This window comes from Pocillopora verrucosa, chromosome 10 (assembly GCF_036669915.1).
Source record: "Pocillopora verrucosa isolate sample1 chromosome 10, ASM3666991v2, whole genome shotgun sequence".
Lineage (NCBI taxonomy): Eukaryota > Metazoa > Cnidaria > Anthozoa > Scleractinia > Pocilloporidae > Pocillopora > Pocillopora verrucosa.
In genome coordinates, this window is record NC_089321.1 from 4,153,046 (window position 1) to 4,166,292 (window position 13,247).

Sequence of the window (13,247 nt, forward strand, 5' to 3'; positions counted from 1 at the left end):
GGGTCGTCATGTTTGGAGTGGATGATGTACTGTCAAAACTAAAAAATTTTCGTTTAACAAAGGAAAATTTATAGAAGCATTCGTTCGAATAGGGAGTTCTTTACATTTTCATGGAGAGAGAGATTTGTACCTTTCCTTTCTTCAAGTAAGAATAGTGATCGTGTTCACGAGCTTTTTGATCTAGTTGAAGTTATTACGTAAGTAAATGTCTTATTACGTTCTCGCCGTTGGATCTTATTGAAAGTGACATGTGAAGGTGAAATGTCTTATCAGTATCAATCAGTATACCTTTTATATTGATGTTTCTCACTTATAATTATTGTGCGAAATGACCACTAAGAATTGTGCGAACGGTCCAAAACTTGTGCTAAAAGACTTGTGCGAAAAGTCTTTTGTGCGAAATGTCCGGTTACCAGAGTGAGTGGTTTATGTATCTTTCATGAACTCACCAAAAACTGAGCTCAGAGTTAATAAACATGATTGCCTATTGGCTCTAAGTAGGATACTGGACTCCAGATTAAAATGATCAGAAGGTTATCATTTTGTAGCAGTGTTCTTAAGAGCAAGACAATATATTCTCACAGTATCTCTCTCCACCAAGGTTTATAAACATTTAAATGGGGTACTGTCAAACTGTTTGGGAAACATGAGAGAGTGTGAGGGGATACATGTATCTTAAAAAAGACTGGCATTGCATTTTGAGGGAATTTCCTTACTCCTAGTGACTTCATGCTTCAAAAACTGAGATAAGCTTGATTTTGGCCTATTAATGAACAGGCTTTGTTTCAAGGGAAAAAAAACTACTTCAAAAAGTCATTAAGCTCTGGACAAAGCCTTAACCCTTTCACTCCCACAAGTGACCAAGACAGAATTTCTCCTTACAATATCAATACAATATCAAGCAGGCAGGTGATGAGAATAGAGAAGAATATCAGTCATGGGATTATTAGTTGATCCAATACCAAATTCTCTGAACTAACATCATAAGAATTGAAGATTTAGATATATGAAAATTCACATATTTGCACTGCGGTGGAAAGATGAAATTAGAAGATCCTCGCAGCTAAGAACACTACTGAAACTAGTAGTTGTAAGTAGTGCAGTGCAGTGCAAATATGTGAATTTTCATATATCTAAATCTTCATTCACTCGGATGTTTATTTTGTACCCAATTCATTGACCAGCTCCCAGTTGGCTTGTTAGCTCAATTGGTAGAGCGCTGCACCGGTATCGCAGAGGTCATGGGTTCAAATCCCGTACGGGCCTGAAATTTTTTTCAGGTCCTACTTACAACTACTAGTTTCAGTAGTGTTCTTAGCTGCGAGGATCTTCTAATTTCATCATAAGAATTATATGGCAGATAGTAAGGAGAATTACTAATTAGATCTTGGGAGTGAAAGGGTTAAGGGAACTTGAATAAAATTGATAACGATAATAACCATAAAACTTACAATAATAATAATACTAATGATTATTTTAAAAAGAACAATTATACAACTTATAATAATGACAATATCAATTATAATAATTATAATAATAATAATGACAATAATAATGATAAGTTTCTGCTGTACAGAAATAAAAATATTGGGAGATTGATTGATAGTATCATCCTCATTAAGAGCCAAAAACCGTTCATTCTTACAAGGTGTTCAGACATGTACATATTAGCCACTGTATTGTGTGTTTCATAGAAATATTTATTAAAATACATTTTCTGGATAATTAATCCATAATTTACAAGGTGCAGAGCTACACCATGAGTTTTAACAACCAGAAAAAAAATAGTATAATTTTATTTCAATTAGAAAATTGGACTCACTTGATTTTCTGATTCCTCTTTCTCAAGTCTCCTCTGTTCAATAAGTTGCTTTGCTCTGCTCAACAACAGGAAGGGAGAGTTAAAACACATAGTAGCAGTACCTTATGAATAACTGTTTACACTTTCTTGGTAAAAGATTATTTCTACAGCTTTAATTATAAAAATAAGTTTCACAAAAGATACACTAAAGTGTTCCTGAACCTATTTTAGGTTCAGATGGTGTCTGTTAGAAGTGCATCTTAATTGGTTACAGATAAATATTACATTACAAATAAATGTATTTTGTATTCCAAAGGAAATTGTATTTTTTACTCAGTAATTACCTCTTGTGATCCAATTTTGTTGCCACACATTTCTCTCTTGAAAATATCCCTACAATCTGAATTTAACAATCATTAGCTTTTCCTATCAATGATTTAACTGTAGCTATTTAATTTTAGTTTATTCTGAATATTATATTACATAAGTGCAGAGTTTAACATTTTTCGTTTTTTGGAATTATGGAGCAGATGGAATTCTTATCCAAAATCCAACTCCCTCTTTTTGTAACAAATGCAAAAGTGTGGTTCTTTTCTGCAACCATAATTCTGAAGAGCTGAAGTTTGAAAGAAGCAAATAAAACCAACAACAAAACAAACAAGCAAGTGCATCTCAGTTCTACCAATCTTAAGGAGGATCTGACAGGATTGAAATTACATGTACAGTTACATGTACCTTAGGATCTTCCCATGTTGCATTCATTCTGATTGTTTCTTCATTGTCTCCTGTGGAAGATTCAAAAGCTTTTAAACTCTTTACAGTGGCCAATTTACTTTATCAACTCAAATGATAACACTAAATTACCCTGTTATAATCTCCCACCAACCCAGCATCACAGTTTCTTCAGAAACTTACCCCTTTATTCAACTGACCTCCACAATTGCTTCAAATAACTTATTTCATGCAGAAGTATACCACTTAAAGACCAGTTTTGCTACCCTAATCTTACTCTGTGAGAGTGATTAGTTATTCATCATATTTATCAAGCAAGTTTTTGGAAGGAAGAAGTCTTAAAGACATGTCAGCAAAATGCAGCCATTAATCATCACCTAGCTGGATGGAATGAAAAAAAAAATGCTACTTCGTGAAAACACAAATAACCTGTCAAATAAAGAACTAAATTGTGTCCTTGAATGACCAAGAATGGCAACCTATGATTTTTGTTTTGGCACTTTTATTGGAATGTACCTCTAATCATCTTAAAGTGAAGTCTCTCAGTACTAAATTAACCCTTTCACTGCCAAGATTTCATTAGTAATTCTTCTTACTGTATTTCATATAATTCTTTAGATTTCATTCGGAGAATTTGGTATTCAATCAACTAAAAATCTCCTTATTTATATTTTTCTCTAATCTCATCACTATCCTGCTTGATATTGTATTGATACCGTAAGGAGAAATTCTTTCTTCGTCACTCATGGGATTTAAAGGGTTAATACAATTATTATTCTTATTAATAATACATCACTAACAAAGTCACGAGCTGGACAGAAGAAGTGGCCAAGCTAACCGAGTTTGCACTGTCACAGCCTCAAGAATGCTATGTTACTTTCACCTTTGGCCTGAAACACCGCTGGACCTATTTCCTTCCAACACTGCCTGATATTCAGGATCTTCTACGGAGGAACCTCTGGAGAATGCAATATCAAATGTCCTTATTCCAGCTATAACGGAACGGAGCTGCAGTTTAAGTGGGCGACATGTTCTGGTGGCCTTAGAATCACGAACCCCTGTCATGAAGCAAATCGTGAGGATCAATCGTCCGTGAAAGTAACCATGCCATTAATTGAGAAAATCGTTCCCCAAACACATGAGCTACCAGAAGACTTCAACCACAGGCGGCCCAAGCTTCAGCTGTGAGATGATCACCTTGCGAAATAAGAGTTATGGTAAAATTATAATTTGTATGGGAATATTTACGACCTCTCTTAGGAATAAAAATACAGTCATATACTCAATAAAAATACCTCACCTTACTTCCACAGTGTATCGCTTGTTATCTGACAGCTTACTATTTTGAAAAGAAGCCATTTTAGCGAGTTATCCATTTCTTGGTTTACCACATAAGAGAAGCTCAAGGCTGCACACTCCATTCTCGAACGTCCGATCCTATAAATTATAAAGAAGCAAAAAATCCAACGCAGAATCCAAGACATATGCTTTAGTTTCATTTCAATTCACTAGAAATTCAACCTTCCCCGTGAAACCGACGCTAAGCCGCACTTTCCTTCAAAAATTTCCAGTTTAGATGTTTCAGATAGCAGCACGACACACGACCGTTGAAAACCAGCTTGTTAACCCTACCTCTTTTGCAAACTTTGCCTCGCCGGGGACCACACCGTCACTTAGCACCCGTGGTTTGATGCCAAGTGACGGTGTGGTCCCCGGCAGGTATGGAAAAGGAATGCAACGGAAACAATAGCTGACTAATTTCAACTAAGAAAGGAGAGAGTTGTTCGGAGTTAATATTCATGTTTGTAAATAAAGCACAGTTTGTTTTCGTTCTACAGTTGAACCCTGGTAACTCGAATTGCCAACGGAAATTGAAATTACTTCGAGTTATCGGGCTTTCGAGTTAGAGGGGTTTTGAACAAAAAGACCAGAAACACTTGATGTAAGAGGTTCAATGCTTATACACGTTTTATTGTGACATTGAATTTTGAGGGGAAGAAGAAACATATCATTGATTTCAAGAGTGAACTGGGCAAAACTGATAAGTGATGACAAACAACAGATTGATTCCAGATTACGCGCCATTATTTTTCTTCGCCGGGAAGAACTGTCAAAACTGTTTGTTTACGGACATACAAAAGTTGTGATATCGGCAAAGGTCAATTTGCCATAGCACATAATTGAGATTAAATTTAATCTTCCGGCGCAAAATGTTATGGCTCATTGGTCCGCAAAACTGAAAATCGACGTCGAGTTATCGAGGGTAAAATTACAATTAAAGAAAACAGGGAGAGAGTTAACCTCAGCCCACTTTTGTGATTTAACACTTTAACCCCGAGGAGTGACTAGCATCTAATTTCTCCTTACAGTACAACCGCTGAATCAAACATTAAGGTCACGAGAATAAAGGAAATGATCACCAACTAAAGAAGCTCTTGATTATAAAACAAATTCTCCTTGACAGCACCTGAAGAAGTGTATAGAGAACAGTGAGGAGAATATGCATACTAATGATAAGGTGTAAAGGGTTATTAAGTCTTTACGCCCTCACTTGTTTCAGATTATACATTGACCCATACTACTCTGTTCTTTTGCGCCAGAATTATATCAAGTACAGACGTCTAAATGCTTTTTTCAGAATCGTTTCAAACAGTAAAGATCACAGCGGGGTTGAATTTATTTCAACTATAGAAGGTGAGAACCAAAAGTATAAGGAACCCTAAAAAAACAAACCCAAATATCATAAGCTTCGTCTGGCTTTCTAGCTACATTAGTTAATTCTTTTCTGGTTACAATTCTTCTAAGAAATTATCAGTTGTAAATTTCTTACTTATGATGTTTTTGTGCAAATAGAACAAATAAATAGGAAGAATTCCTTTATCATATGCTTTTGGTAAATCTTCACGAAAGAGAGGTCGACTTCCCTTTTAAAGAGCTTGCTCAGGAGTGATGGCAAGAGTCCAATTGCATTATTTACAGGCCACTGGCTAAATCCCAGTTTGAATGGCGCAGAGATCTGGACATTAATTACTCGCTGGCCGATGTTCTGTCAGGCCAGTATTTTGCAAAGTTCCTAATTCAAAAAGGTGAGCTTGGAAAAAGATTTTAGTTCCTCTCCCATAACGTGAAATAGCTGTAACTGATGGCAGATAATTTTTGTAATGATATTTCAGTGCCACCATTGTTATAATGATCCACTGACCGAAAAAAATCTCAGTATTTAAATTACACAAAACCAGTGGAAAAAGATGCTGAGACAGAACTAGAAAAAAATAACAGAAACTCAGGCAACGATCTCTTCTATTCAAAGCACGCGATTCAAGGTGAAAAAACGCTTCCTTACATACGGGGGATCAGAGTCGAAATAACATGTCACACAACATGTCACAACCAACGATGAACAACACCTGAACTTTTCGTTCTATTTTGATTGTTTTGCCTATAATTGAACTGAGTTGGAATCATTGTTTATTTCCTATAGTGTGATCGGTTAATTTTGTTTAAGTGATCCTGGTAACAGCAGTGAACTTATGAGAGTGTTGCGATCTAGACATGTTCTATTCTGAGCTTGTAGTATCATGGAAGACACTTTATTCATTAACCCTTCAACTCCCTTTGGTGACCAGGACAGAATTTCTCCTTACACTACCAATACAATATCAAGCAGACAAGTGATGAGAATAAAGAAAATATCAATTAGGGGATGATTAGTTGATCGTATGGTAGACAGCAAGACAAATTACTAATAATGAAATCTATGAAATCTAGGGAGGGAAAAGGTTAATTATAACATGATTCAAACTTCAACTTTGAATGTGACTGGCTCATGGAACTGTCCGATAACAACTTGGTAAGTAAATTAGTGTAAAATAGGAAATTTTTAAACCAATCACAATCGAAGAAATTGTAATTTTATGATTATCGGTGTAATCATAATCAGAAAAGCTACACAATGTACTAGCTTGTATGCGTTCCTTTACATCTGAAGCATTTATCATTTGAACACTGCATTTCTTGGCACAGAACCCGAGCGAAATGCGCTGAGGTCAAAAGAACGAAGGAGCAAGTTTGAAAGTGTTCACAAAAACAAAATTCACAACTTGAAATAAGAAATGAACAGGAAAGAAAGCAAGAAAAACAGAAATAAAATCTTGTAATAAACCTGTTACTATTTCCGAGAATATAATGTCCGAGTAAACTGCACGCCTGTAATTATGAGGAGAAAAACGGCTCGATAAAATTGAAAACGTAGGATGTTTGGCTACTAAATGAACTAAGGCTACAAAAGCGTCGTCAAAGAAATAGTTTCCAAACATGATAAGAGTACTTCATACTCGTTAATTGATAAGATGAACTACTGTTGGCTTCTGGACGTTCTTTTAAGCAAAGCTGTCTAAGATAAATTGTGTGACAAAAGATAAGGAATTTACTGACTCAAAACCAAGAAATATTAAGTCGAGTCTCGTAATATGCGTAAGAACTTAATCAATAATATCGTTGCGACTTAATTTAGTTTTTTAAAAAGTACGAGTATATGTAATTTAGACTAACTCTTGAAAGCTGTGAGAAATATTGATGGTTTTTATTATTTTTGAGGAATCTACGGACGCCGTTGAGGAGATAGCGAAAACTATCGATTTATCTTAACTGATATTTTGACAGCCCACGTTCCGTGTGTTTGAAAAAGAGCCAAGAAAATTGGGTCGACTACACAAAGTCAAGACTATCAAAAAACCTCCCTTTTGAATAAAAAATAACCAAGCAAAACAAAACAAAAACAGGAAAATGATCAAAACAGAGATCTGTGTTACGAAGTTTGTTTTTCGAGTTTGTCTTGAAAAAGTTTGGTAGAAACTTATAAAAAAAGAGGAGAACAGTCAATCGAAACAAGACAAACCACGAACAATTCTACTCCACCTGGTCGGAAAGGTTTTGATGTCAAGAAATATACTGAACACGGGCTGTTACGAACCATACTAATTCAAAGTGTAATCTCGTAAGTTGTATTCAAGTGTTCTGGTTATGTTACGAAATAATTCCTTTCATTGTCTCGTCTGGGATTCTTAGCAATTCAAGAAAATGACTTGTGACTGACTCTAACGATTTCTTTCATCTTATTTCTCACTGCTCTTCAGTCTTTCGCTTTAAGAGGATTCAGCGCTACTTTCCAACGAAATTTCAATCATGCCATTGATCCCATCGTTTTTAACTGGAGCAAGACTATCTTTACCTGCGTCCTAGCTTCTTCTGTTATTACTCAGAGCAAGTTAGTGATACTCCTTGGCCTTCTCAAAGTAACCCAGTTGTTCGTGAACATAACCCAAGTTATTATAACTAGTTGCCGCTTGTACATTCTCAGGTCCTCGCTTTTTCTGTGTAATACTCAGACCAAGTTGGTATACTCCTTGGCCTTCTCAAAGTCGCCCAGTTTCTCGTGAACCACACCCAAGTTGTTGTAACTAGTTGCCATTTGTACAGTCTCAGGTCCTCGCTTTTTCTGTGTAATACTCAGCTGGTGAAGCTTAGATTGAAGCACAATAAGCCACCTGCAAAACGTGACAAAAAGTTATTTCGCCGAAAACAACTGGGTATTAGAGATGTCATTTTCTTGCAACTCCATTGTTGCCATGTTGATTGGTTCGACTGGACCAAGGGGCGTGGCTAAGGGGAGTTAGGAAGCCTCTTTCCCTCACCTTTTCTAAAGACAATAGTCACACGAACGTTGTAATTTGAAAACGCGCGCACCCGAAGAATCTACACGACATGGAAAATATCGCCTTTAGTAAACCACAGCGTGGTTTTAAACAGTAAGGTAGGTAAGATAACTTTTTTTATTAAATGAGTTGATAATGTTGGCCCTTCTCTTTAGCTCTTCGTCAGAGCTAAAGGGAAGGGCCAACGCTCGAAACGTCACCTTAGAAACTCTTTATGGTGTCCAATTTATAAGATTTACTCAGCTGATACAACGAAATCATCCCGTTATACTCCACTACCGACGAAGCATCACAGTTTCTTTAGATAAAAATCCTCGCAACACACTGGGATCACATCACTTATTCAACGATAAAGAGAAGCTACAAAGAAAGAGCGGAGGAATGGGGAGGAATCTTTATCCTTCCTTACCAGGCTTCACCATCATTAGCATCTCGCTAAAAGCACTAGGTTGAACTTGCCCAGCACATACTGCAGAGCTGCATGTCAATGCATCATACTCCGCGGTCTCGATACCGTTTATCTGCTGATCATTTACGGCAGCGCAGATGAGTTTGGTGTAAACTTTCTTGTTTTTAGCTCTGTTTAGCATTTCTTGTGACATGTCAAGGGCGTCAATATAAGTATATCCAAGTCTGTTTAATTCTAAATCCAACAGTCCTGTTCCAGCCGCCACGTCAAGAACTTTAAAACTTTTCTTGTCGACATCTGGAAACAGCTTGCACACTGTAGCGTCGAAGTGCCTGACAAACGGCCGAGGTACATTGCATTCGGGTTCCTGCATGATCTGAATGAAATAAAACAAAAAAATGATGTAACGCTAGCGACAGGTTTTTTTTTATTGTACCACCAGTTCCCTGTCTAATGATCAACGCTCCGTGTTACCTGATCATATTGTTCAGCCCATTCGTCGAACAGTCGGATGACTTCGTTGAGCGAAGATTCATTTGTAAATAGCCAGAGTTGATCATGATAGTACTTGAAAATCTAAAGATAAGATGATAACAATTTTAATGAGGTAGGCTGCGAGGGTCATCTCTTTTCGCCCTATGGGGTCTCACTATATTCGTAACGTATTTTACAACTGTAGTTGTAACGTATTTACAAAACTGTAAACTAGTAAAATTAGTGTACAGACTAGAATGACCACAGGGGCTTACAAAGCTCTCTCTTGGTTTCTGACCTCCTCAATGTAAACAGATGTTGGTCGTCACGAAAAGCCTTCTCAGTCCTTACTAACATGATACGATTCTAATCATGCCATGTTACACAGGTGAGGGTAGCTGGCGGGATTTTGCGCGCTGAATTCAAACGGCAAGTCCCCCAATTTGAATACGAGCGGAGCAGCTGCGGAGTAGTAGCAAGAACTGGGTGACTCAGAGAAGTGACCGAGGGACTTTCTTTCTTAGATTGCGGAAAATCGCCCTATCTCTTAGGGAAATGTCAGGGAGTGGGGCTTTGCCATTATAGCTTTACGGTGAAACTGAAATGCCATGTATTCTTCTGTTCCACTTGTATTATACTCTATGGTGAAATACACATGGACAATTGTACCACTCCACTTGTTTAATTTTGGAATGTTAAGAACCCAGAGATTCACAGAAAACAGTCCAAAAGGAACACGGTCACCTCTCAAACGGGAAAAAAAAAGATTTACTTCCTATAGACAGTTGGGAAAAAAGAAAAAAACTCCCACAAGTGATCAAGACAGAATTTCTCCTTTCAATATCAATACAATATCAAGCAGAAAAGTGACGAGAAGAAAGTTAAACAACAATTTGGGGATTAAAAGTTGATCCAACACCAAATTCTCAGAACTAACATTATAAGAATTGTATGACAGATAGTAAAGAGAATTACTTATGAAAATTTGAAAGTGAAAGGTTTAACAAGAGACATAAAACTGAATATTCTCATTTGAGTGGTTGTCATCACCAACAATGCAAGATTCTAAATTAACCCTTTAACTCCCAAAAGTGATTAACATGAAAATTCTCCCTATAATATCCATACATTATTCAGCAAACAGGAAATGAGAATATACAAACTTTTCAGGTTAAAGCTGCTATTTTGATTAAACACCAAGTTCTCATAACTAATTTACAAGGAAATGTGTAGGGGCGAGGTTTAACAATCAGATCTTGGAAAGAGTATCAGGTTTAGAAATGTGTTAGTGTCAACGGCTAAGTGATTTTATGATCTGCCAATGAGAGGAAAAGGTATTCTTGAGGAATTCGGTGAATATCATTCCTGACTACCGGGCATTCAGGGACCGGTTGGTTACGTCTAGATAAAATTAACCAATTCACCCCTCTCCCCCACCCCTTCCCCCACCTTATAGGCTCTGTAGTGGGCTAATGATCCTCCTCATGGGATGTCAGTTTCCCTTGGTCCCCCCTTTTAGACTTTATAGGCAATCATGTGACTCCCCCAACCCCCCAAAAAATCCCCAACTCCACCCCTCCTCCTCGAAGGGGACGAATAGTGACTGGTCCCTCAGTTTATTTGAGACCGTGCCCCACTGCGAAAAACATCAAATAGACTTGTCACGCATTCCAAAGTAGACCATTCACCGCGCTATTGGATTTGATACTGGATCATTTCATCGACGTAAGACTATTCCATATCGGAATATATGTACTCATAACACCAAACCACCCCTCTAATCCGTCAGCGCCGTAACAGTCGTTTGCTATTTTCTGTGTCATTTTATACATTACGCAACGAAATCATGTTCACTGTCACGCAAGCATACAACGGGTGACGATCTCGCTGACATTCTTTCAAAGCTGGTTCACGCAATGCTGTTTCATAGTACAGACGAAAAAGCCTCCTCTTTTATCAAGTGGCTATTATACCTGGAGGTCATAGCTATTAAAATTAGGTATAAAACTTACGGCCGACTGGCTACATAACATAAAATTTGTTTGTACTATCCCAGGGTCATGCTCAGTTAATCTGGGTGTTATCTTTGTCATGTGCGTGACATTTCAGCAATATCATACCGGCAAAATTATTATCATACCGGACGACAGCGAAAACGCCAGTAATCCTCACCGATCGCCTAGGCTTCTTTCGTCAAAAGAGAACCAGGCTTTGCACGGGTGTTTTTGAATTGACCTTGGGGAGAGCTTGAGTGATTGTGACTGATGTAATCAAAGGGGTATAGATGTCGAATTTTTGGCTGAGGTAAATATTTCATCTGAAGCAACTGGCTTGCATCGATTCAGTTCGACACGAATCGACTAATTAAACCCCAGATTCACTCTTCAAGAACAAAGGGAAAAAATGGGCTTTCTTACCTTACTCGCCATTTATATTTGATCTTACTTCATAACACCACGTTTAACCAGAGCAACGATAACCTGATATTGAGTTCACCGTCAGGTTTATTTCAGGGATGGGAGGGTGAAGATTAAAATATAACAGGAGATGGGTGGGGGTAAGGCATCTTGATTTGGATATCATCCTTTTTCGGTGATGTCAATTTCACGAATTAACCACAATTCTCGCATGTCTATCCTTTTAATGACTATTTGTGTTAGAATTTTTGGCGTAATTTCTGCTATTATAGCTTTAAGAGATTGACATCAATTATTTTCAACACAAAAATTAGCGAAAGAAATGTACGATGTTTCCACATCGTCGGATCTCAAAGTCAAGTAAATGTGTAGCTATCGTTAAGTGCCAACGAGACAAGTCAAGGCTTTGACCGTTTGGCACGCTGGCTGGTAGATCCACAGATGGCCCAAGCTTCAGCTGTGAGAAGACCATCTTGCGAAATACGAGTCATGGCGAAATTTTAAGAGTTTTTATGGGAATATTTACGACTGCTCTTAGGAATAAAAAAATACAGTCAAATTCTCAATGAAAATACCTCACCTTACTTTCACAGTGCGTTGCTTGTTATCTGACAGCTTTCTATGTTGAAATAACCAATTTTAGCGAGTTCTCCATTTCAAGGTTCACCGCATAAGAGAAGCCCAAGGCGGCACGCGCCCGATCCGAGAGGCGAAAAATCCAAGCTCCAAATGACTGGGCGGCCACAAATCCAATAATTTGTTGGATCAATTGTAAGAAAGAGAGGAAAGAGAGAAGAAAATTGTGATCGATTCACTACATATTTAGTAGAAAAGTCGAGTAGCAATTTCTGCTTAAGCTTTAAAAAATACAGTCGAACTTGTATTTTAATACAGGTTAAACTGTACTAGCGGCACGTGCACCCACGGGGAATGGCGGGATGACTGATACAGTTCACAGAATAAAGGAATTGTTAAAAACGATAAAAACGACATATTATGCCATAATTGACCACTTAATGCTCATGAACTCGCTCAAAAATACTAAACGAGGATTAAATTTTACTCGAAAGATTCTTCCTAGTTTCGAATTTATTCTAGTAGTTCCGCTTTAATGACCGTTCAATACAGGTGGAAAACGATACAAGCAGGCCATTGGGACTCAGTCAAGGGTGACTACGACCACTTAATCCTTTAACTCCCATGAGTGACCAAGACAGAATTTCTCCTTACAATATCTATACAATATTAAGCAAATAAGTGATGAGAAGAAAGAAAAAGATCAATTTGGGGCTAAGTAGTCGATCCAATGCCAAATTCTCTGAACTAATATTATAAGAATTGTATGGTTGATAATAAGAAGAATTACAAATTTGATCTGGGAGTTAAAGGGTTGATAAGAATGAAAATTACAGTAATTAGAGGGGAAGAATCTCGAGAATTTGAAAACCGACTGCCTTACATAGGGTGACTGCTTAATACAAGTTCGACCGTTCAAAATTTGAACGTGAGAAGATGTAACTGAGATTTTGAAAGGGTAACAAAGAGTGCAGCGAGATTACGTCCTCTTTCAGCCGGGCAAACATCATCATTAAATGATGTTCGTTAGTATTCATAAGTCCATTTTATCTTTCGTGACAGAAACATCACGACTATCATTACTTGATAGTAAGGGTTAATCAACCATGAACAAGTCGAATACT

At 37.4% G+C, this 13,247-nt stretch overlaps 2 protein-coding genes across 2 annotated transcripts in view; both read right to left on the reverse strand.

Annotated features, from left to right (window-relative positions):
• The window catches only part of LOC131787508 (UBX domain-containing protein 4), an 85,661-nt gene that overhangs the window by 35,689 nt on the left and 36,725 nt on the right, over window positions 1-13,247 (reverse strand). The window lies entirely within an intron of this gene.
• Window positions 7,917-11,559, reverse strand: LOC131787368 (uncharacterized). Its single transcript, XM_066173550.1, has 4 exons — window positions 11,548-11,559; window positions 9,131-9,232; window positions 8,707-9,032; window positions 7,917-8,079 (listed from the first exon to the last, which is right to left on the reverse strand). The coding sequence occupies exons 1-4, from the start codon at window positions 11,557-11,559 to the stop codon at window positions 7,917-7,919; spliced, it is 603 nt and encodes a 200-aa protein (XP_066029647.1).

Bases quoted from the DNA above. Each gene is read 5' to 3' on its own strand.
- LOC131787368 (XM_066173550.1), bottom strand. The intron at 9,033-9,130 runs GTAACACGGAGC...TATTTCATTCAG, and splicing joins GGGCTGAACAATATGATCAG to ATCATGCAGGAACCCGAATG. The intron at 8,080-8,706 runs GCAAGTTCAACC...CACGTTTTGCAG, and splicing joins AGCTCTGCAGTATGTGCTGG to GTGGCTTATTGTGCTTCAAT.